We start from the raw sequence: 25,578 nt of genomic DNA on the forward strand, positions 1-25,578 counted from the left end.
CACTACCTTTGTTTAAGGCACTACAAACCGGAAGTAGGCCTCGCGCTTCGCCTAGAAAGGCTATGCCTCCCAGTACACATTGCAGCAGGAAAAAAACCCGGAAGAGGTGTTTGTAAAAGGGTTTTTAAAAAGAAATTACTACAGCCCCCAGCATGCCCCGCGTCACATTCCATTTGGAAAGGCTAAACCACCGGATTGCTCAAAAACTATTTTTCCCGTCGTGCCGCACAGCGTAAGACTCAAGCTTTCCAAGGCGGCTTGCTAGCTAGGAGCATCCCGGGAGTTGTAGTCTTTTTTTTTTACCCTTCGCGAGGCTGATTCCAAGGTTCGTGGGGGCGGCGCCGCGGTGAGGATGTGGCGGGCGTGACGCGTTTCTGTCCGCGTTGGAGCCGGGGCGGTCGTGACGTGGCAGAGAGCGAGCGAAGAAGAGGCGAGCCAGGCTCCCCCGGACGCAGACAGAGCAGCCTCGGTGAGCGGAACGCCGCGAGCTCCTTCCAGCGCCCTCGCCGTAGCTCATCGCCACCCGGAGAGGAAAGCAGCGGAGGAAAAAGAAAGCGAGCAGGAGGGACCGACGTTCGGGTCGCTTGCTGCTGCCTTCCCCCACCCCTTCGACGCGGCTAGCGCCATCCCGCTCGCTCCTTGCGCCGCAGCGCCCCAGCCGGGAGCCGCCATGGGCCTCACCATCTCCTCGCTCTTCTCGCGCCTCTTCGGCAAGAAACAGATGCGCATCCTCATGGGTGAGAGCGGCGCGAACAAGCCGTATTCCGCACCCCCGCGCTCGGCAGCCTTTCCTCCCCGGACAGCCTGCGGCGACCCCACCCCGGGCATATAGCAGGCGGCCCAACGCGTCGCTCGGGAGACTAGACTGCTTCCTCGCCGCGCTCGGGGCTCCCACGTAGCCATAGGGCGGGGGAGGCTTGGGTGGGTTGCCCGCTACTGTTGCCTGGCGGGGTTTCGAACGCCTCGTTTGGGCGGCAGGCAGGGGCGCAACTTAGGCCGGAGGCGAAAGAAGCGCCGAAAGAGAAAGGGAAAAGAGAGAGAGAAGCGGGGTGGGATTGGAGGCTCGAGTGGTGGGAGCCCGGATGGTCGGGATCTTCCCAAGGAATCCACCGCAGAAGGTGGTTTAGGTCAAGGCGATTGTCTCTCCAGCCCCCCCGCCTGCTCCCCCCGGAGGCCCCGGCCAGGATGTGGTTTGTTTTCCGTGCGATGGGGCTTCTTCTTCCTGTGTTTCAAAATAAGTCTTAGCAAAAAGCCCTCATGGTTGCTAGGGTTCCTTTTGTAAAAACAGCCTCCTTTTATTTTCTCCTATTTCTTCCGCCTGAGGAAGAGGGTTAGAATAAAGTAAAGAGAGGACAGGTGCCCTAACACTTAATAGACAATTGAATCAAGGTCGCTTATGGTTTCTTCCCCCCCTTTTTTTTAATTGACCTTTTCTCACATCGTTTGTTACAAGGGCTTAAGTTGAAAGGTTAACTGTACAAATGGATGTATGCTTCAGTGTATGAAGCTGGACCTTTAGCACATATATTTTTAGTATTTGCTATTGGGAGATGGGTTTTAAACGGAGATACTAAAAATACTTTTCAGTATTGACATGAATAACAAGGAAAAAAACAGTCAGAAAAAAGACGTATAAAAGTATATATATATACATATACATATGTAAGTATGTGTATGTATGTATGTATGTATGTTGCTGGTAGCCTACAATATTACTTTGAGAATTTGTCCTAAATATATAGTTGCTGTTCTAAAATAGCCATGGTTTTGAACTGTATCTCTCCCATCAGGTTAAATGTGTAAGTATGTGTATTTGAAATTATGTGATGTGAAAATATTTCAAATTGCAGAATTGTACTTTCTCTTAACATTTTCTGTTATCCTCATGTAGCTAAGGATAACATTATTTTCTTTCTTCATCTAAGCTTAATTTTAAATATATATATTTCAGCTGCCTGAAGATATTCTTTTTATTCAGAAAGTGTGGTATGTGTAAGAATTTTTAGTGGGTTATGAATAGTAAGGTAAGCAGGATTGCAGAAACCCAGCATATGTTCTGAATCTTGTTTAATATATATCTTAATTCTAACTTGAAAAATGAAAATATGGCCTAGTTTGATTTATGTGTCTCCTCGCACTACTAAGAGCCAGAAGAGAATTTTGGAAGTTTCAAGTTTTAGATTTAAATTAGTTTCAGTTTATAATTGAAACTACAGTATATGACAAATTTAAATGAGACTTTTCTTGCTTCATGTTTCAGTACTAAAAGTGCTGCCTTCCTTGGCTAGTTGTTATGTTAACAGGATTTGAAAACTGTTTAAAGCATGGCTTTTGTACCAAATTAAACTATGCAAATCCAATACATTCAACTTCCAACCACAATTGGCCCCAAAATTTATGTTGCTAAGTGAGAAATTTAAGTGAGTTTTATCATATTTTATGTCTCTTCTTGCCACATTTGTTAAATGAATTACTGCAGTCTTAAATTAGTAACCTGGCTGTTATGTGAATCTGGTTTCCCCATTGACTTTGCTTGTCAAAAGGTAATCCACCTGACCCTGGGACATTGCAACGATCATAAATGTGAATCACCTGTCAAGCATCTGAATGTAAATCACATGACCATGGGGATGCTGCAATGGTCATGAGTCCGAAAAATGGTCATAGTGGTCATTTTTGTCAGTGCCGTTGCAACTTTGTACGATCACTAAGTGAACTGTTGTAAACTAAGGACTACCTGTATTGGGCACAGCAACAAATTTCTGTTTATTCATCCAGTGAAGAATACATCAGACTTTCTCGTGCATACAGTACAGAAAGTGAGAGGGTACACGAGAACATGTTCTTTCATGGACATTGTAGGTCAGGTGTATCAGCTTGACTTTCATTTGCTGATAAAACTATCTCAGTGTGGGTTTTTTTTTAACATTTCATGTTAATTCTGCATGATTCCACCAAAATTTGGAATGTTACACAGAAAGACCAAAACTCAAGAAAACTATTTCTTCTGTCAATAAAAAATGTTATGTTTTAGAAATGGGTTAAGCATTTGAGGGCATATCTGAATTTTGCAGTACAACTGGGTGTGTGGGAATTGTCTCACAGTGGTCCAGTGCACATGAAAAACCAACAACCCAGAGTGCACAAAACTAAACTTTCTTTTCTCATCCTGCCCCAACATAGCTTCAGAGGGTTGAGGGTTTGAACAGAACAAGCTATATTATATAGGGAGGCATAATTGGAAAATCATTCTATAATCATTGGATATTAGCAATGCTAGGCTTTATTATAGCAGATTAATATTATTACAGCTATTATAGTCATTGACTATTACTAGTATAAGTGCCAGTCTTTAGGAAATAATATTGATATGTTTTAATCGTTTTTTAAAATCCTGTAAAAATGCTCAACTGTATTTTTTCCTGTACAGCTTCAGCTTAACTGTTCCAGATGTTCTCAACAATGATAAAGTTGTTTCTGTTAATAATATATTTTACATATATTTTAAAGTATTTCAATCAGTGACCATACCCTAGATAAGAATCTCCATTTTAGTCCAGAGTATTTTTCACTTTGGTAAGTAAGAATGTGAAGAAAAAAGGTGTAGTTTCAGAAGCTTAGCTGCCGTGAAAAAAACATAGTTTTTTTAAAATTTTGTGATAAGATCTCTAAAGCCCTTTTCTCCTTCTTGAGAATGTTATATATCTGATTTCTGGCTGTGGGATAATGTTATCACACCATTTTCAACCTTGCTTTGTATATTTTTAACCGATCAAAAAGCAGAGTGTATCATCCCATTTCTATTCCCATGCACCTCTCTCTAGTCTTCTTCTAAGAGCATCTCTCAGTTTACACATGAAAATGGTGCACTCTGAGGAGAAAATATAATGAATTTTATTTTGTGGTGTTAAATGCATCAAAAAATAGAAGACCACTGTGTGAAGAGTTGCCACTGTAAGAAAGAAATAACAATCTGGGAAGGTGTTCTTTGAGGGAAAGACTGGGCACTTTTGCAGGATATGCTGAGCCATAGAAGTTAAGTTTGGTTCAGCTCCAGTTCTGTGATTCTTCCTTATTTTTATAACAAGCCACAATTTCAGACTTTGATTCTATACATCAGCCATGGCTCAGTTTGAGAGTTAAGTAAACTATATGAGAATTAACTAGATGATTGGATTGCATGCAAATCAAAAACATATCTTCATAGGCATATGTCTGATGTTATAAAGTAAAAAGAGCTGTGGGAAGAATTAGCCTGTTCAGTGCTTATGTAGGACTATATTTTTTCAGCTATTGTTGCTTTTCTTTGCATAGGTCCTAAAATTAATGCAGTGTTCTGGACATTTTTATTTCTATGTTCCACTGCATAACATTTCATATGAAACCTTGGCTTAGATCTTAAAACTTGTAACAATATGAATTTTCCTCTCCCCTTTTCACCTTGCAATTCCATTTAGCTTCCACATTTGGGAGATTCATACAGAATCTGCTTGATTTGTTTATGACAATCCTGTGCTTTGTACTACATACTTCTCATTATATCTCTAAGCATTTGGGGATGCATAAGTCTGCAGAGGAAAGAAGCCAATATACAGTCTTTTTCAATTACAGTTCTTGGGATCCCCAGCATGCTTTCTAAATAATTATGAAATGCTGTTTGTAAAAAGAAGTGTAATTCCCAAGCTAATCCTTAGCATTCTGCTGTATTACAAAATACTGTATCTCTCATCTCTCAAGGATGACAACATGTAATGCAAAAGTTTGTGAGTTCTTGAGTTTTAATTTCTTTATGCAAAATCATCATGGGTTTTTTGTATTATTTTAAGATCTAATATATTTCAGCCTCAAACTGAAACTGCATTATTAGCATTAATAATGCTAAATGCTAAAAACAATGCTAAAACAGCTTTGTATTTATAAGTATTTATAAGATATCTGCTTTTCTAAATAAGGCTCAGAATACATATTTACTTTTATTTAATGAAAACCTATGTAAAAATATAATATGTCTTTATTTTTTAAAAGTTAATTGGAAAACTCTTAACAAATTATAGTTACTCAGTATAGAGTATAACACATGTAAATTTGAACTTTATAGAAACATGCATTTCAATAATACCATATGTTTTTAAAAGGAAAACACAATTTTAGTATAATTCTGTAAATCTTGTATTTTTCTATAAGTATGCTAATATTTCCTCCCCTCCCCATGGTCCTCTTTGAAAGATGCTATTTTTTCCCCTGATACTGATGTTGCAGGGAGAGCTATGGAGAGGTTTTTCTTTTCCTATAGTGAATTAAATTTTTATCAGTGTTGATTGGCACATATCGTTTGTTGTTCACTTTTATTCAGACTTGCCAATTGCCAGTTCAGAGTTAGTACAGTCGTGTGTTGAGGAGACTTTGGGAACCTTCTATTTGGGACCCAAAATGATACAAAGCTGAATATTTCAGATGACCTAGAGGCAGAAACAATAATATTACAAACTATACTGAATACCAGTTCTAGTGGACCAGAATTAATATTCAGAACTCTTGCTTATGCTATTTAACTTTTTTGGTTAAGCAGCTGGTTTGGAAGTGAGGAGACCAGTTACAAATCTCAAAATAGGAAAATAAATTGCAAAATGAAGAGAGAAAATAAATTGTATTTTCATTATATATTTAGGTAGAGTAAAATTATGATACAACACACCCTGGGAGATGGACAAGGAACTTTACAGGATAGAAAATCTATTTTGAAAAAACACACATGACTGAATCTGTTGTAAAAAGTGTGAAGAGTGAAAATTGGCTTTATTGTTTTTCCCCCCTAGTTGGCTTGGATGCAGCTGGAAAAACCACCATTCTCTATAAACTCAAATTAGGAGAGATTGTCACTACAATTCCAACAATTGGTAAGAACATGGGAATACATTAATTTGTTAATATTATAAACAAACAACAATCTTCGTTAAGTTTAGGTTTATAGGAGAATTGCAGTTTGTCACAGTATAGGCTTGAATGAAATTTCTAGACTATTACACTCTTTATGGTACATTATTACTGAGCTCTTACGTTTTATGTCTAAAGATACTTGTTTTGAGGAATAATCCCAACAAAGAGAAATTCTAGAGCCAGAGATGAAAGTGTCTATGACCAGTACACAATTTTTCCTGCTACTTGTTTGCTTCCAAGATAAACTATTCAGATAAAAGAAACCCAAAGAAGCCAACATTGAAAAATGTTCTACAAGCTGAGATAAAAACTCAAGAAATAAAATCTTTGTTGAATTTCTTGTTCTAGCACTATAATTTTTAAAACGTGACTAAACAAATTATGCTGCCCCTGAAAAGCGTTCGGAGACTACAACTGGTCCAGAATGCAGCCGTGCGAGCGATATTGGGTGTACCAAGTTACACCCATATTACACCCATCCTCCGTGAGCTGCACTGGCTCCCAATTGGGCTCTGAACGCGCTTCAAGGTGCTGGTTATCACCTTTAAAGCCCTACATGGCTTAGGACCTGTATATCTTCGGGTCCGTCTTCTGCCACATACCTCCCAACGTCTGATAAGATCTCACAGGATGGGCCTTCTCCGGGTGCCGTCAACTAGACAACGTTGTTTGGCGGCTCCTCGGGGGAGGGCCTTCTCTGTAGCTGCCCCGGCCCTATGGAACGATTTACCCCCACGGATCCGGACCCTCCCCACTCTCACGGCCTTCTGAAAGTCTATTAAGACCTGGCTTTTCCTGCAGGCCTGGGACTGTTGACTTCTTGAATGAGGTCCAGCCCCACTAAGGTTGAGTGCATGTTGTGTCTTTTAACTTGCCTTGTCTTCTACTTTTTAAACTTTTTAGTGTTCTTTTAAATTGTTTTTATGTAAGCCGCCCGGAGTCCTTCGGGATTGGGCGGCATATAAATTTATTAAACATTAAACATTTATTAAACATTAAACATGTACTTTTAGCTTTTTGTGAGTATATTTTGTTTTTGTCAGGTTTATGTAATGCCATCCCCACACCTACTTCAATCAGCTATTTAAGCATTGAAATGTCCTTAAAACTGGATAGTTTGAATAATATTGCAATTTGTTGTAATTGATATTTCTGGTAGTTATAATTTTCTTATTTTTCTTTAGGCTTTAATGTGGAAACAGTAGAATATAAAAATATTTGTTTCACTGTTTGGGACGTTGGTGGTCAAGATAAAATTAGACCACTCTGGAGGCATTATTTTCAGAACACACAGGTAATTTCTAGCAAGTTATTTATTTTTTAAACACTCATTGAATTAATGACTCTCAATTATTTAGGATTTAAATAACATCCTTAATTTGCTTTATTTCATGGTGCTATGTTATTTTTTAAAATGTATTTAATTAACTGATTTTTTTATGTTTGCTTTTATTATTTATTTGTACTTGTTGGGGATGGAGTCCTATAGCTAAAACCAGTACAAAATGTTAATCTCATCCATTGAATAAGATTATGTTTCTCCAGAAGCCAGCATGACAGGTCAAGGTTTAAGGACTTTATCTGTGATGTCCTCATTGCAAACTGTAGTTAGGTGAGACATAGGTCCCTTGGGCTTATGATTTCGTAAGGCTGAAGAATTAACTACAACAGTGTGGCTGTATAGATACTTGGTTCCCAGCATTTCCCAAGTGGTTGGGAATGGAAAAGGCAGCATATAGTAACTATCGCATATTACTTGCACAGTTGTTTTCATGAGCTGTACTCCTCTTCCAATCTTATGAAACATACAAGGTGAGCTGAGACATTGGACATTGTTTCCATTCCTTTGCATCAGAGGGCAGACTGTTAAATATAGTTCTCCATGGCACTATCCCCACACAGCAAAATTGTTTCGCTTAATAGAGAAATTCAGTCATTGATGGGCAAAACTATATTTGGAGCACAAATAGCACATGTGAAGCCTAACAAAGACAAAAGGCCCCATTTAGTCCAGTGCTCAGTGCAGGAATGGAAACTAAATAATTACTCCAAAAAGTTAACCGTTTGAAAACTTAAACTGAAGAAGAAATCTTATGATATCACTTAGTAGGACTGTTTTGTGAACTTTGATAGAAATAGTAGTCTTAATTATCTAATGGAGATGCATTCTTTATGGTTGCTATAGCAAGTTAATTAAATAGTGTTAATTCATTAGTAGCTGAAGACATGGGTTTTTTTTATTGAAAGCTATCATAAATTCTAAAGTTTGGATATACTTTCCTGACCATTTCCTGGCTCTTCTGAAGTACTGGCACATAGGAATAGATTGCATGTCAGGAAAAAAAAAAGCTTGATATTTTGCATGGTTTCACATCTGAAACTATTTTGGAGATAAAGATATATGAAATCAAGGCAGACTTGACTTGAATCTTTTTATTTATTATTATCTCACCACATTAATCAATACTTTCCCCTCTCCAGGGTCTCATTTTTGTGGTAGATAGCAATGACAGAGAGAGAATTCAAGAAGCAGCAGAAGAATTGCAGAAAATGGTAACTTAATCAGAATGTGACAATTTCTGTGCTAATGTGACAACAGAGTTTCTTTTAAAAATATTAAAACTGGAATATAAAATAACAAAAAAAATCAAATAGGATGTTCAGAGACATTATTGCATGTTTTAGGGCTATGGAAATAATTAGGTAGAGGTGTTTTAGAGTACATGAAGTGCAAGTATGTCATCTGCCTGCAACTCTTTAAGGTTACATATATGCAATTTGTTTGGAGACTAAATATTATGTAAAGCATAGGAAAAATAGAAATTGTAAACATAAGGAATTTAGGGCACAAGATAAGAAAATGAAAAGGGATTATTGTTAAACCTAGTTCATACCAACCCTTCTTGCTATACCACTTCATAACTTTCTGTCTTTGTAAATCATCCTTGCTTTTACTGTCTCCAGACCCTCCTCTGCCTTTTAGCCTTCAGACATCTTGCCTCCCTCTTGTCAATTGCATCCAGCCATGTTCTTGCTCCTCACATTCCTCCATGGTTCATTTATTTTGCCATTCAGTCGTATTCATTCACAGTGATAACCAACCTACTATTTCTTTTCTATTGGCTACATGTTATTATATTCAGTCACAATCTTTCAACGCTGATTCATTCTTGACTCTTTTTCTCTGGTTTAACCGCACACAATTCCTAAGTGATCCAGTCCTACAGCATTCAGTCTACTTTTATGCTTCTGGCATAAAAAGTAGGTGCAAATATGCATTTATATAAAGTAGTTTTCACTTTTTAGAGAATATTTGTGCAGTAGAGCACATATATCCCCATTACATTTCTACTAGTGTTTGTACATATTGAGATCTCTTCCCCATTTTTCCCCATTTTTAATAGGCATTCTACCAAGGTACACAAACTCAATCAATTGCTCCTGCTTGCCACCATTGATGTATAGCTTGGATTTACTTATACCACTTTCTTTTCTTCTTGGATATTTCATTTATTCATCAAATATAAAACTGCCTGACTTCCTAAAGATGCTAGGAGGCAAACAACATTAAAAATACCAATATTACTGTCAGCCTTGGAGGAACTGCTGGCCTTGGAGTCTTCATTGGTTGGGGGTGTTACTTGGAACCCTGACAATTACTTTTCAGATTCATTTTCCTTGTTATATATCACTTATCTAATATTTTCTGCAAACAGTTTAGATTCTCAGCTAGCAACATGGCATCTGAATACAAAGGTACATGCTCATTCATGTTCCTACATGACATGCCTATAACATCTCTATCAGCATTCTTTAGAAATTTACCCATAAATACCTTAAACAGTCAAGAGAGCTTTCCTTGCTTCTAACTCAGGGTTGAGCCTTTTGAGTTGCTGTCCATTTAATACTAATACTTTATTTTTTTATATACAGGTCTTATAATGTTCAATAACTAATCACACATTCACATAAGATGCTCTCTCTCTGAATGTCCAATAAGGACCTAAGATTCATTATCACCTGAGTACATTTTTCATTGAATTCATTTCCTAATGCAGAAAACTAGTCTGCATACCTCATGCCCTGCATAAAGCCAGACCACATTTGGCTTAGTGCAACTCTTGGTACCATTTCATTCAGAATTCTGCCAAGCACCTTCCCTGGGACACTTAACCAAGAAATCCTCCCTGTAGTTTTTGCATTCACACTTGCTCCCTTTTCCTTTTGCAAAGAGACAATAATCGATTCTCCCAAATTTGAAACACAGCTGAAGCCTTTATACATATGGAAAATCAATTGCACAGTCATTCTGTATCAATTTTTCAACATTTATCCAATTACACTGCTTATACGTACAACTGCTATTTTTTCAACCTAGTTATATTTTTTACTTTCTTTTCGTCATTTTTTCTTCAGACAATCATAGACTTTTCATTCCTGTCTTCAGCGTATAGTTCCTTTCATTCAAATCTCTAAAAAGTTCCTGACATTCCCTCATTTCATTTTCTCTCATAATATTTCATAATCTTATATATTTTGCTGGGGTCTCTTGGTTTAGTTCACCCACTTCCAAAACAATGTTTTATTTTTATCAAATTTCTGAGCATTGTTCTGCTTCTTTAAATTTTTTTCTTTGCAGCTGCTTTTTTCTGCAATTTGTATCTTTTTCTTATTCAATTTGTAATTATCTTATATGCTTTTTTTCATCCACAATTTCTTTATTTGATTCTTCTAAGAATGTAAAGTTGTTTTCAATGCCTAGAACCACTAGTTTGAGATGACATTTGTTTGACAATGAATGAATGAATCACCCTTTTTCATTTTTCTTGTGTGGAGAACTACTCGCGTTGCTGTGGCACACTAATATAATTCTTTACACACAATTTCTAATGCCTTCCCATCCTGTCTCATATTCAGAACTTTTCGTCATCATTATGCTACCACTAAATCTCTGTCTTTCATCCAAAAATGAATCAACTGTGCTTTTCAGTCACTTCCTTTTCCATGTGTACGCTTGAATAGATTTGTGTTTAAACTCTGTATTTAAAACATTCTGCTAGGCAAGTACTGTCCTATCATCATTCTCAAAGATTCAAATTATATTTTTCTGTGCCTTTTCAATCCCACTCATCCATTTCTATCACTTAACAGAAGAGTTTTTCCACTTCGGAGTCATTCAGAAAGTTGTGCAACATCAACGTTTCCCCAAATGTGTTACTGATTGTTCTAAGCTGTAGGTTACTACTACTATCATTCAGCACTCATATCTCAAATTCAGTATTTGACATACATCTCTTTTTTTTCCCCATTTGTAATTAAACCTGTACTATTGCTTCCCTGCATTCATTGTCAATCTACAAGATCAGATACCTTTATATTCTTGTTCTTTCTCTTAACTTCAGATATACAATGTATCTATTCTCTCATTCATTCATTTTATTAGTTAGTTTACACTCTTCATAATTAAATTCTCTTTCATTCCAAGTTGTCATCTTTCATCTGCCATTGTTGTCACCAAAGGAACCTATAGGTTTTGACATCTAGTTTTCATCATAATTTTAGTCAATTGAAATGTTTTCATAACTTTTTTCCATAATTCAAAAGTATGGACTAGATTACCAGCCTTTCTTTTAGCCATGGGAAAAGTAAGAATGGCATGATCAGTTTTGGCATGTTTTGTTTATTTGCAATAACATTATACTTCCAGGAGCTACTTTAGCATAGTATACCATTTCTCATCTGACGAGTAGTAGTAGTAGTAATAGTAGTAGTAGTAATTATTATTAGATATGCCACCTTTTTATTTGTGTGTGCGTGTGAACACAAGGCAGTGAATATACCTATGATTTCACCTATTTTCTCCTCAGAACGACGTGAGGTGGGTTGGGCTGAGAGATGGTGTTTGGCCAAGGTCACCCAGTTGACTTCCAGGCCAAAGGGAAGCCTAGAACTCACCGTTTTCTGGTTTTTAGGCCAGACTTTAACTGCTACACCAAACTGGCTGTTAGTGATAATTTCATCACCTTTGTTTCTGAATACCATTTGGGGAAATAAAGGAAAAATACAGCCAATGCAGTTGTCTTCTTCCCTTGTAGGTTTTTGCTTGTTAGAAACGTCAAAAGATAGAAGTTATAATGTTTTTTTTTCCTCCAGCTTCAAGAAGATGAGTTGAGAGATGCGGTGCTGCTTATTTTTGCAAACAAACAAGACTTGCCAAATGCCATGGCAATCAGTGAAATGACAGATAAACTAGGCCTTCAGTCCCTGCGTAATAGAACTGTAAGTACTGAAATTTTCTACATTCAGTGAAACTTCTGAATGAAAAGCTGACATTTGGTAAAAGTATTTGTGTTTATCATGCAGGGCTGTGTTTTCCTCAGAAAACAACACCCAAATGTGTATGTGGCACTTGATACTGCAAAGGCAGAATGGCATAAAGAGTTTCTAAACTTCAGTTTCAGCTGTCAGCAACAACAAACTTCTCAGCCGAATTACAATTCTATTTTTAGAGTGACAAAGATTGTATTTTCTATGCTAAGAAAGAAATCATTGATAATTAAGATAAGATCATAATTATGACAATTAAAACAATTGTAGTTATGTTTAGCAATATTAAAATTTGTGTTTCTTTTAGGACTGATTTCGTTGATATTATATGTAATCATTTTAGCAAGGGCTACCTTTATATTAATCTGTAATCATTCTGGCCTACTGTGGAAGGAAGAGTTACTATAAAAATGAAATAATAAGGTTTTTTATTCATTCAAGTTAAAACCTACACTGTCTTTGACTATAATTTTGCATAAAAGACCCCTTCAGCAATTAGTAATTGCTAGAGATGATAGCAAAAAGAGACGCAGTGGCTCAGTGGCTAAGACACCGAGCTTGTCCATCAGAAAGGTTGGCAGTTCGAATCCTTAGTGCCGCGTAACAGAGTGAGCTCCCATTACTTGTTCCAGCTTCTGCCAACCAGCAGTTTGAAAGCACGTAAAAATGCAAGTAGGAAAATAGGAACCACCTTTGGTTGAAAGGTAACAGCGTTCCATGCACCTTCGACGTTAGTCATGCCAGAGACGTCTTCAGACAGTGCTGGCTCTTCGGCTTTGAAACGGAGCTAAGCACCGCCACCTAGAGTTGGGAATGACTAGCATGTATATGCCAGGGGAGCCTTTACCTTTAGAGATGACAGCAGTACTGAAGTTGGTTGCATTTGCCTTCTTCCAGGATGTTTTTTGACATCCCTGCCTATGTTCTGATTTAGAATTGCTTAATATAGTGGGAGGCATGGGGATTTGTCCTGGATTTCAGAACTGAAATGTGTTCTCAAGAACAGTCCCGAATATTAAAAATATCACTTCCTTCTTTTTACAGTGGTATGTTCAGGCTACCTGTGCTACACAAGGTACTGGTCTATACGAGGGACTTGATTGGCTGTCAAATGAGCTATCAAAGCGTTAACTGCAACTGGATGACTTTCGCACCAAGGACACGTTTGATATAAGTGGTCTAGGCTTGTTACATCAAAATTAGCTGCATCTTGGTTTATTATACAGTATCTGGAACTGATTTGGGCAGGATATTACAGCATTTTTACTTATTTTGTTGCCAATTATTGTTCTCCAAGCTATGTTGCCAAGGTAACACTAGACTTGGGTTAAAGAGAAACTCCTTAATTTGGAAAAAAAGTGTATCTTCTGATTTTTCTTTTTGTTGTTAGCCTAAATGCCTGAATATAGTTGTGACTTTGAAATCTATTGAATGCTTATTGAGCCCCAATTCAATTAAGTATATTTAAGACCCCTCTTATCTCCTAAGTTACCAATCCTTGTTTCATTCCATAAGACAGTCTGCTGACTTAATCTAGCATTCCATTTATATTTATTTCTCTCCCTTATAAAAACACTTCCTAATGTTGCCAAGAATCCTCTAAAACACTATTCAAATCTTCTGCACTGAGGAACATTTTATTAACCCCCACCTTTTCAATTGACCCACTTTTGCCTTTGTGTGAACTCAGCCTGATAATACTTACTGTGCTGGTTGCAACAAGCTCATTGGAGTTTTTAAATATTCAGCAGATTGTCTTTTTTTTTTCTTTTTGCATGTTGCTTTCAGTATCAGCCTGTTTTGCCCAGTGTATAATAGTTCTGCTAAAGTTTTACTGTTTATTGGTGAACATATCTTCATGAAGAGATTTTGAAAATTCTTCAGACTTGATGGATTAATTTCTTTATAACCTATTCAGAATTATTCCTAATTAAAATGATAAAAATGTATAGCTTTGTTGTATGCTCCTTGAATCTTACGTTTGTGGAACTGATAATGAATGTGTGACGGATTCTTTTTCAATAAACGGAGTTTTTTCTGTACCTTGAACACAAACAGATCTGAATAGATTTTGAATTGTTTTCAATTTGGCAAAAAATTAAGATGGGCAGTTAAAAGTTGTGTACAACATAACTGATTAATTATCAAAGCTAAATCTTGTAAAAGTGTTTTGAAGCTGTAAATTAAATCCTTTTAAGATGTCCAGATATGAGAGTACTTAGAGTTCAGAATGTAATAAAGTTCAAACTGCCCAAAGAGTCTGTTTCATTAATGATTGACAGAACACTTTGGTTTGCTGGCAATTGTCCTGTGAGTCCCACGTAGTCAATTATTTGATGCTTAGATAGTCTGATAGCCACTTAATTTGGAAATTTTCATATATCTCTTCTCAAAATCTGAATTTTCTAATGTCTTTTAAACTCATTTATAACTAGCACCCCAAAAATGAGGCATTTAAAACTGAATTTTTAATTTATTGAATTACTTTATATCATTCAAATAATTCTCCAAATTGCTAAATTTACATAATACATACATTAGCTTCATACTTCATATTAAGCCATAATATCTTCTTTGGCTTGTTATACTTTTGACAAATTATGGTATTTAAGAAATTAGCACAATTTGAGAACTGTCATCAGTACTTTGCAAACGTTGGGATGTAATAGCACTATGTAGTGTCCACAGAATCCATTATTTCCATCTACCTCTTCATCCTAGTCATTAATAAAAATGTTAAGGAATATTGGTCTCATGACTGCATGTTTTGGCACTCCATTAGATGCCTTCTCCAGTTTTTTACTTTAACTGTATAAATGTTCAGCCATGTATGTATACATTTAGTAATCGTTCTATCTACCAGAATGTTATCAGATATTTTGTCAAATACTTTACTTTTATAACATTCCTATATCTACTCAGAAAATTGTTGGTTACATTAAGCCAATCAGACCTTGTGTTACTTAATAGGGCTTGCACAGATCAGCATTGTTTCTTTGACTTATGTTCTCATTCCAGTCTTAAGCAGGAACATTTAATATTGCCAGGCTATTCAAACGAGAAAAAACTAAATCTGATGTTCAAACCTGAAAATAACTTAAAAACAAATAGCTCACACTACATTCCTTCCAGTTTGTATATCTTAGGCAAGGTTGCCTGAATGCCGTCAAAGGAAACAAAGATTTAATTTTTTTAAAGACGCTGTTCTTAAGGGATACATTTGCATTTACATCATGGCTTATGGCTTTCTAAAAATTACTGAAATACTATTTTTTTGCTGTTCAAAATTGAGATTTTCAACATTGGTTATTACAGCTTATTAGATCCTCTGTTAAATTGTTTTGTATTCTTAGCACAAGACGTGGTGGTGTACAAGGTAGTTTTTTTTCAATTGCCATTTGCTTCTAAACTCTGGTTTTCCAAAGGATTCTAGGACTCAAATATTGTGAAAATGCAGCAGTTAATATCAAAATGTTTATACAAGTGGGAGTTTTTTAAATACCTGAGTCAAGTATAACTAATTTCAACTGTCAGAAAAATTATGTGGAATGTATTTACCAATTAGAGCAAAAGTTAACTTTTGGATGATACCAGCCGACTCATGACTGGTTGGGTCATGCTTTCAGAACTTTTACTCAGATTTCTCAAAGCCTTTGACAATGGCAGAGCTTTGAATATACTGCTTTAACTGGAAAAGCTGGGATACATTCAGAGATACATCTGCTTTGAAAATAGCCCATGTTGAACTCTATAGCAGAATCAAACACTATTTGTATCACATCATAGTGCTTAACACGTGTATTACATCATAGTGTTTTATATGTTTATGTCATCATAAAACTTGCCAAATTTCAGTTTCATAAGAGACATGGGTTCCAGATTTTGGACACATTCTGTAAATTAGTTGAGTTTGAGTTTGAGTTTATTGGGATTTATAGGCCGCCCTTTTCCCTGAGGGGACTCAGGGCGGCTTACAACCACAAGGAAGGGGGGTGCAATGTCAAAGAAACAAAACAAAATGTGAACAAAGAAAAATAGTAAAAACACACTTTCGTTCAGCAATCAAACACTCGGGCGGGTGAATTGGAAACCTATCCCCAGGCCTGCTGGGAGAGCCAGATCTTGAGGGCTGCGCGGAAGGTCTGGATGGTGGTGAGGGTACGGATCTCAACGGGGAGATCGTTCCACAGGGTCGGAGCTGCAACAGAAAAGGCTCTCCTCCGTGTAGTCGCCAGTCGGCATTGACTGGCAGATGGAATTCGGAGGAGGCCCAGTCTGTGCGATCTAATTGGTTGTAGGGAGGTGATCGGCAGAAGGTGGTCTCTCAAGTACCCAGATCCACTACCATGGAGTGCTTTAAAGGTGGTCATCAGTACCCTGAAGCGCACCCGGAGACCAACAGGTAGCCAGTGCAGCTCGCGGAGGACGGGTGTAACGTGGGCGAACCGCGGTGCGCCCACTATCACTCGCGCGGCTGCATTCTGGACTAGCTGTAGTCGCCGGATGCACTTCAAGGGCAACCCCATGTAGAGCCCATTGCAGTATTCCAGCCTAGAGATCACAAGGGCTCGAGTGACTGTTGTGAGAGCCTCCCGATCTAGGTAGGGCCGCAACTGGCGCACCAGGCGAACCTGGGCAAATGCCCCCCTGGTCACAGCTGACAGCTGGTGGTCAAAAGTCAGCTGTGGGTGCAGGAGGACTCCTAAGTTGCGGACCCTATCTGAGGGGTATAAAATTTGACCCCCCAGCCTAAGCGTTGGTACATTAGCCAAATTATTGGGAGGGAAGCACAACAGCCACTCGGTCTTGTCCGGGTTGAGTACCAGTTTGTTAGCGCTCATCCAGTTCTTAACGGCCTCTAGACCCTGGTTCATCACGTCCACCGCTTCATTGAGTTGAGCCCATTTGAGCTAACTTGTTTAAAATGTTTAACCCTTTTGTTGCATTGTTTTGCCCAGGTAAAGGTTACAGGAATCAAGAGTTTTTAATAGTATATAACACACAGACTGAATATACTGTAGCAATCTGGTTAGGTAAATAAAGGATCCAGAAACTACATAAATTAACAAACCTGACAGACAAAAATGAGTTATACTGTTTTCATATGGAATACTAAACCATGGTTAATCTGGTATCTAGTTTAACAATCTATGCAAATTGACATAAAATTAGCCATAATTATGATTGCATGACCTTGTACCATAAAGTAGCTAGCCATAAAATAATCTTATCTTACACAAATTAGGGCAATGAAATGGGGTGCCAACATCCTCCATCATTAGTCAGTTAACAAGCTGCAAGAAGTAGACCTAGCACTGTCACATGATGGGGTCACAGATCAAACAGTTAAGCAATTAATCATTTTAGTTAGTTTATTTTATTTATATGGTCACCTATCTCAAATCCGTAACTTTGGGCAGCTAACAAAGATTCAGGATTTAATGGTGCAAGGTGCAGAACATGCTTAACCAGGTTACCAGTAACACCAGTATGTTGATTACATCTGGACATTCAAACATCCTTAGTTAATAAAGGAGACAATTTGCCCTTGTACACAGGATTAACAGTTGAGTACCTTTTTAACTTGGTCTTGTGAACCAGTCTGGAAGAGGGTTAACTGGAGCTTAATTACCTCTTATAGCCTCTGTCAGCGAGACAAGACACTAGAGAAAGTTAGGCCCATCTCAAAGATGCAGCTACAGCACCTCTTTAATTACTTATATTTGCTTAAAATGAAATAAGAAGTGAGGTTGTCATCCACTGAGTCTTTGTTGCTTAGACTTGCTCAAACCATGAAAATTCTTTGCAAACTTTCCAAAACAGCAAGAAGCAATAGTCCTTAAGCTCCCCTAAACGTGGATTACTACTGATCAAAATTAAGCTCCCTAGCAAAATCGGTCTTTAGTCAAAAAAAAAAAAATCACTGCCCAAATATACCATAATATTACTATTATTTAAACCCAAATTATTTTGGTTTGTATGAAAGAGCTTTTCCCTCAATATAGTGGGAACTGTCAGAATAATTGTTTTTTTGAATCTTTAATACAGTCTTATAAAGACAACATAGTGGGTATTCCCTCAACATGTCAGTAGTGACTGATTGGCAAATATCAGTTTAAACAAACCAGTCTTACTCCTTATTTTAAGTCATCTGAAAATGAAATAGGACAATCATAGTTTCAAATTGTATTGATTCTGTTCATTAATAGAAGAAAAATATAGCACTGGTACATAAGAACGCTGTTATAAAAAGTATGACCACTTACAAAGAATTATAAATGATATATAATTGTGATCAAAGCATTCCAACTTAATTTTTCACAAGTAGCACATGTTTCCAAAAATAATGAGATTATTTCCACTTTATATCACATATTAGTGCTATATGATCTGATGGGTGTGAAACACTTGGTAAGGCCTGGTGGGTGGTTACTTCTTCATGGCTTGGCAGTGGAATTACCTGTTCAACCTCCAAAACATTTGCATCAATGAAAATATAGTCCAAACATCCATGAAAGCCTCCAACATAATTAGTGTAGGCTGGTTCTCCACAAGCACTTTTAAGACCGAACTGGTGGGTTAGAGACATAGCAAACCGTTGCTCTTTAACTTCTGAATCCCAGCTCTCATGATCTTCGGTAATACTACCACTATTGACAAAAGTATATGTTCCAGTTGATGGTGTGGCATTAAAATCCCCAGAGAGGATGAGAGGTGTACCAGGATACATGTCATTGATCACATGCTTAATATGGGATAACGCTATTGCAACTTGGATTAGACGGATATTTTCACCTAAAACAAAAGAAAGGATCATTACGATTAGTCAGTGGGTCTAAGGTTTCAAATAATTTTAATATCGTCTTAATTTTTTTAAAAAAAAGTAAAGCCCCCAAGTTGAGTTTGATTCCCAAATATAATATAGAAATGGTTTGCCATTGAATTCTATTAGGACAGGGGTTTCAAATTTGTAGCTTTCCATGTCGTATTAGGTAAACTATGCCACACTGATACACAGGTGGATGGTGACAGCCAAAATATGTTAGCAGCTTGCAAGTCTTAGACAGGCCTTATGTCTTCTCATTTGGATAGAGTAAGGCTCTGCATCTAGGATGGAGAGGCTGATGGACAGCAACACATATATTGTACTGGGGTATCATCACAGCTCAGCCTGGAGCTTGTCAGCTTACCAGCAATAGCAGGCAGGGCAGGGCAGAGCAGGACTAGGGCAGAGCCAATGGCTGTTATCCCTGGGAAATAGCACAGGTCCATTTTGGGAGATGGTGACAGAACCAAACAAGAGGCCAAACAATTCCCCCCAGAATAGATTTCTCTAAATAATTTTGACTTTTAAATGATTTTTTCTAATGTTTTTGTTTTTACCTTTGTACAGAGTTCAGAATCATGTAAGGACAACTGTACAAGTTTACCCAATAAATGAACATCTCATTCCCAGAAATTATACTTTGTCCTGTTGTAATTTCATTCCAATTCTACAATTGATCACCTGGCACTTTATTATTCCATATTCTAACACCTGTAAAGTTTCCTAATTTTTTAAGGAATTTTTAGGAAGTTTTAATTTTATTTACATACACACATGCACTTTTAAAACCCTGATCCTCTTTGTGCGGCATCAAGCCTTCCTACTTCCTAACCCACAATGCTGCAGTCACTTGTGTAGTCTCCATCAAAAGAATGTTAGATAGAAGATGTGGGTTGTTTCCTTTCAGGAAGGCTCTTAGCTTCTACCAATGGTTGGGTGACGCAACTGTCACTCAGGACAGTTTACAGGAACCCAGCCATTGGATTTTTCAGGCTTCTTGGACTTTTCTACACTGCCATCACCTGCTACCATCCTACAGAGTTATCAGAGCCCGTTTCAGTGCTAATGATGTTCTTGAGGCCATTGCTGTTACTGATCTGCTGGTCTGGCTGACATTTTGTACTCTGCTTCCCCCGGCAGCTGGCACTGGTCAGCTGCTTCCACTGCTACTGCTTTGCTGATTCTGCCAGTTCTGCAAACTGTGGCCCACAATTAGTTATTTCTCTTGGCTCAGCTCCCATGCTCCCAGTTCTTTCTGTACAGTACTCTTTTCCTGTACTTCTCTTCAACTTTTTGTTATTTTTCTTTGTTTCTTCCAACTTTGATTCTTCAATGTTCTTTTCTCTGACTCCTTCGGCTTTCCATACTTTCTCTTCCTTTCTTCAATTAAGTATAGTCAAGGGCCCTTAAAAGGGGAAGTGTTCCTTTACCTCCATCCTCATACTATAGAATGTATTTAATAAATTTTAGTCTACCTAATAATACTCTAAAATTGAGCTAAATTTGCAGAATTATATATTAATTACAGGAAGTGACACACAGAAAACTAAGGACAAATATGTTTTTTTTCATATAAAGAGAATTACTGGGATACTTTCATGCAGTTCCCTTAATTAATCCAAGAGTTTATTCTCTGCTACTGTAATACACATCCCAAAGGTGTTAAGTAATTATTCGCTGTTCATCAGTGACATCAAAGCACTTTATTCCATGGTATTCAAATAGTTCCAATTAACAATAGATCGTGTGCTTATGAACTTATGAACAATACAATAATCTAGACTTCTTCCTTGGAAACCGCCGGTGTTCTTACTTTAGCTTAATAAGAAAGTTGCTGCAGTTGGAAAGGACCTCACTTCAACCCTGTGGCAAAAAACAGCACCACACAGGCTTCTAGTTCTGCAATTTACCAATTCTCAATTTATATCCAATCCCAGAATCCAAAATACAAGATAATAACCCACTTAAAAAAATATCAGAAACAGAAATTACCTTTTGGGTGCCAAAACAAGTGAGTGTTGGCTACACAAATCTTTCTTGAAGAATCATTTTGAGACTGAAGGACAGAAACCTACAAGAAAAATGTTCATGAATTCTGATACTGCACAATACTGTATATAGTATCTAAGTTAGGGAAATGATAATGAGCATAGTAGTTGGGATTCTTTCCAACCTCTTAAAAATAGTTATAAAGCACAAGTCTGGTGATAAAAAAATGAAGGGGGTGTCTAAGTGAGATGTCAAATGATTGCTTTGTTCAATAATCATATTCTTGTCATTTCTGGTTGTGTGTGGAAGGGCTATCTTCCACAGACAGAAAGACTGTCTGCTGGAAGATTTTAATCATGTGAAGCTGAAACTTTTTAAGAGCAAAGAGTTGCCTGCTGAAGGAATTCAGATTGGAGCTGGGCTGAAAGCCTCAGGCAGGCAGCCCTTTTGTTCGCCAAAAGACTCAATTCTACACAGAGCTGAAATCCTCCAGCAGACAGTCTTTTTGCTCTCAGAATGGCTCCCCTGAGGGGCTCAGCTTTGTGTGGAGTGAATATCCTCTGACAAGACCCTCTTTCAGCCAACTCCAAAGACCAAAAGGAGTCCTCTCTCTAGGGGACAGCAGTTTGCAATCTCCCCTGCCCACTTCTTGATTTTCTGAGAAATTTGGGGGAGAATATTGTAAACAGACATCATTGTGGAATGTTTGGCAACCAGTCCTAAGTGTGAACAGGTTGCCAAGTATCCAAATCATAATCACATGATTGCAGAATAGGTGTGCATATGTATGAATATGTGACATTTTTGCAATGGCCAGAGAAGTGCCATCCTTTTTAGACAGTTATTAAACAAATAGTTGTAAGTCAAAGACTATCTGTGGAGAAGTCTGCAACACTCCAAACTACTGCCCACCTTTTTCTTCCACAGTAATGTATTAGGGCATGTTTTTTTTCATAAACCTGGTTGGATTTTATACACAAATCTTATTGTTGCCTTTTCTCCACGCACCAAATTTGGCTCCATTCTATTTTATTTTTAGGGAACTATCTTGCTGATGGACAAAATCTAAGTCGCTTTACACAATTTATTTCCAACATTTGATTGGGTTGAAAAGAATAACATGATTTCTGAAAGCATGCAGCATATGGCTTCTGGAGTTGCTTGCAATCCTCAGTTGCAGCATTCCCATCACATGACCACGAAGAAGGCAGATTTACAAATGGAACATTTCAAGCCATAGTACAGTTGCCTCTCTGGGAAAGGTACATCAGATGAATGTTCTCTGCATTTCCCAGCCAGATTTTTGCACTCAATATAATTTTTCCAACTTACCTCCCATTTTCTTCTGTTTTCAGAGAGTTATGCTGCTGACAAAGTCTGAAATCCTTTTAGAAAATTTATTTTCCCCATTCAAATAACATCATATAAAAAAGGACTAGCTACTTTATATTTGAGGGGATGGTTACTGTGCTCCCCCTATACCCGGGATAGTGAACCTATGGCACGCGTGCCACAGGTGGCACACGGAGCCATTTGTCAGAGCACGCAAGGCCCTGCCCTGTCAGCTGGCCAGCGCGCATGCACACACTGGCCAGATGAGTTCACCTTTTTTTAAAGCCATTTTTCGCCCTCCCCAGGCTCCAGAGGCTTTATAGGAGCTTGGGGAGGGCGAAAAGAGCCTCCCCCCCCCCGACGCCCTCCGGAGGCTTCATGAGCTTCCCTGAAGCCTCTGGAGCACAAAAAACTTGCCCTGTGGGCAAACTAGAAGTTTGGGAACGGTCTTCCGGTTTGCTTGGAGGGTCGTTTTAAGTGCCCTGGAGGCTTCAGGGAAGCCTCCTGAAGGTCCCTAAAGCCTCCGGAGGGCCGGGGGGGGGGGGGAGACTGTTTTCGCCCTCCCCAAGCTCCTATAAAGCCTCTGGAGCTGGGGAGGGCGAAAAAAGCATGCAAAAAATTGGGGGGGGGGTGTTCGTGCCTGTAGTGCACGTATGCACACTGGGGGGATCGCGCATTGCATTATGGGTGCGGCACGCCTGCACAGGACCCCCCTGCGCTCCCCCCACTTATGGCACAGCAGCCAAAAAAGGTTCGACATCGCTGCTCTATACAGTATCACAGTAATTTTCTACTTTGGTCAATTTGTGAGGATTTTATTCTCATTCTTCTTTTTCTTTGAAACCATTTTTATTTTTATTTTTAACAAAGTTAAGTAAATGCCTCAAGATACCAGAAGATGCAGTTTGGGGAATTGAGACAGTTCTGGCTTTGAATGTCTCAATGAAAGTCCCTTTAACTTAACCCACAAACACCCTTCCCCACCCTTCCCCTTAGATAAGAGGGACTAGTAAGCCATACCTGTAGGGCGGATGATCGCTTAAGCAGGCTTTCCTCAACCTGCGGGCAGGTAGCCACCTTGTCCCGCAGTTCTCTGTGCAACGGATCTTCAAGCAGAGCCTGATTGAAGGCAATGTCGTGCTGACTAAGGAGACGGAATTTGTCCCTTCGGTAGAAAGTGGCCAGGCCTTCGTGCTGCCTCTCTTTGATCCGGAACAGCCCCTCCAGGCCGAAGGCATCAAGCGCAGGCCCCAGGCTATCCACGAAGACCGACTTGTCTACCTCCTGCAGGCAAATGATGTCGGCGTTGTAGCCGGCCAGTTCTTTTTTGAGCAGGTTTTGCCGGTAGTCGAGTTCCAGCGAGTAGGGAGCACAATACGGATAAAGGACAGTCCGCGAGAGCTCAGTCCTGGCGTAGATGTCGGCCAGGATGTTATAGGAAACCATGCGGATCAGTCCCGGCACCGCGACTTTCTTGGTGTAGAGATGCCGCGCCTCGAAAGTGCAGGCGCCCGGGCCAGCCTCCACGGGGCCTACACTTTCCGCCTCGCGGGGCAGCCCGTAGCGCCTCTCGCTACTGCCCGGGATGCACACGAGCTTCAGGCGGCTTCCGATCTGCGCGTTGGTCGGCATGAAGACGCGTTCGGAGCCGGCTGGGGCTTCCACCCAGCTGTTGCTCGTGGCAGCCGATGCTGTCTCAGCCGGCTCGATCTTCTGCTCGTAATACCAGCGGAAGAGGCAGTCGCGGGCGGAGCCGAACTCGACTTGGAGCTTGGGGCATACGGGGAAGCCGGCCATGAGCGAGCGCGGGAGCTGCAGCTCGGTGAGCGTGGGCGGATTGCGCTCCACACGGTAGCGGGTCTCGCCGATTTGCAGCACCGACCCGTCTTTCCAAGCTTCCTGGTTGGGCACGTCCTCGGCCACGGCTTCCCCGTCCTGGGAGAAAAGGCGGACGGGGACGAGCTCAGAAGGCGTCCCCGGCGCCCCGGACTCGGTCTCGGTCTGCGTTTTCTTGCTCTTCTTGGCCTTCTTGGCATGGCCTTTGCTGACGTTGTTGGCGATGCGAGCCAGCGCCTGGCCCAGAGGCTCCGTCTGGTCTCGGTGCACATGCCGGGTCTTACCGTCCTGCAGCACGATGGAGACGCTGAGCTTAGGCTCTGCCGGGACGCAGCGCACTACCGCCCGCTCCATGGGGAAGGCGGGCAACCACCAAGTCAGCCGCTGTTTGCCCGGACGCCTTGACAAGGGAAGGGCCTTCAAAGTGCCGAGCAGACGCCGCAAGAACCCGTAGCTGACACCATTCATTTGCTCGCCTCCTCGCTCGCCCCACAGCACAGAATCGCTTGGGCCGCCCTGCCCAGCTCCGCGCGGGCCAATGAGAAAACTCGCAGCGAAGGAACAGGAAGGAGGAAGCGCGACCCGGGAAAGGAAACCACGCGCTTGCCGGAAATGGCGCCCAGACTCTCAAGGGCTGATTAAACGAGGGAGCGGAACGACAAAAGAAAGGGGAGGAGAGAGTTAAAGGACCCGGAAGGTGGAGAAGGTCAAGATTCTCTTTAGGCGTAGCTCTGATGTACCAAGCACCACTGACCGGAAATAGTGTTCCCCTTCAGCGGCTTGCCGTGTGCTAGACTAGAGGATGAGGCTTGTGGGTTTGTTCTTTTCTCTATCCCAGAACTAGATGAGTTTAGTGTTAGGCGCTTGGGAATTTCGTGTTTTAGTTGAATATAAAACTCTTATTAAGTAAGGCCAGGTGCCAAAACAATGGCTAGCAAAGTTAGAAGTAAAACTTTGCTGTATGGACTGGCGCTTAGAAGCAACATACCCACACTACTGGATTGTTATCTACTTATGCAATAAAATATAAATCTGTTACGCAAGTCAGGAGCTCTAAAGCACTAATTATAGAGAGGCATGGAACTGCTCTTTATTGTTAATGTTAAACAGTGGCAAAACAATGTTAAGCATATTAATTTTTTAAACAATTTACTGCAAATTAGAAAAATAGGGGCAAAGAAACTGAAGGACTATTTTTTAAATTATTTAGTAGAAGTACAAATTATTAACTCTATTTTACTTGGAAGTATTTAAATATTACTGCAAAGAAATTAAGTTTAGTAATATTAATTACTTCTATTTCTAGTAATAGAAATTAAGTTTAGTAATAT

General features: G+C 39.4%; 2 protein-coding genes across 2 annotated transcripts; one reads left to right on the forward strand and one right to left on the reverse strand.

The window, feature by feature from the left end:
- Positions 1–378: 378 nt before the first annotated feature.
- On the forward strand, positions 379–14,522 carry ARF4 (ARF GTPase 4). Its single transcript, XM_087709029.1, has 6 exons — positions 379–737; positions 5,817–5,897; positions 7,122–7,231; positions 8,419–8,490; positions 12,091–12,216; positions 13,309–14,522. The coding sequence occupies exons 1-6, from the start codon at positions 671–673 to the stop codon at positions 13,393–13,395; spliced, it is 543 nt and encodes a 180-aa protein (XP_087565155.1). The 5' UTR covers positions 379–670; the 3' UTR covers positions 13,396–14,522.
- Positions 14,523–17,229: 2,707 nt separating this feature from the next.
- On the reverse strand, positions 17,230–24,835 carry PDE12 (phosphodiesterase 12). The gene is made up of 3 exons (XM_014057183.2): positions 23,432–24,835; positions 21,083–21,161; positions 17,230–19,059 (listed from the first exon to the last, which is right to left on the reverse strand). Exons 1-3 carry the CDS (start codon positions 24,713–24,715, stop codon positions 18,617–18,619), a joined length of 1,806 nt encoding a protein of 601 aa, XP_013912658.1. The 5' UTR covers positions 24,716–24,835; the 3' UTR covers positions 17,230–18,616.
- Positions 24,836–25,578: the final 743 nt, after the last annotated feature.

The sequence above is a fragment of the Thamnophis sirtalis genome, unplaced genomic scaffold (assembly GCF_051295495.1).
Source record: "Thamnophis sirtalis isolate CommonGarterSnake01/CBP01778 unplaced genomic scaffold, rThaSir2_p1.2 scaffold_3, whole genome shotgun sequence".
NCBI lineage: Eukaryota > Metazoa > Chordata > Lepidosauria > Squamata > Natricidae > Thamnophis > Thamnophis sirtalis.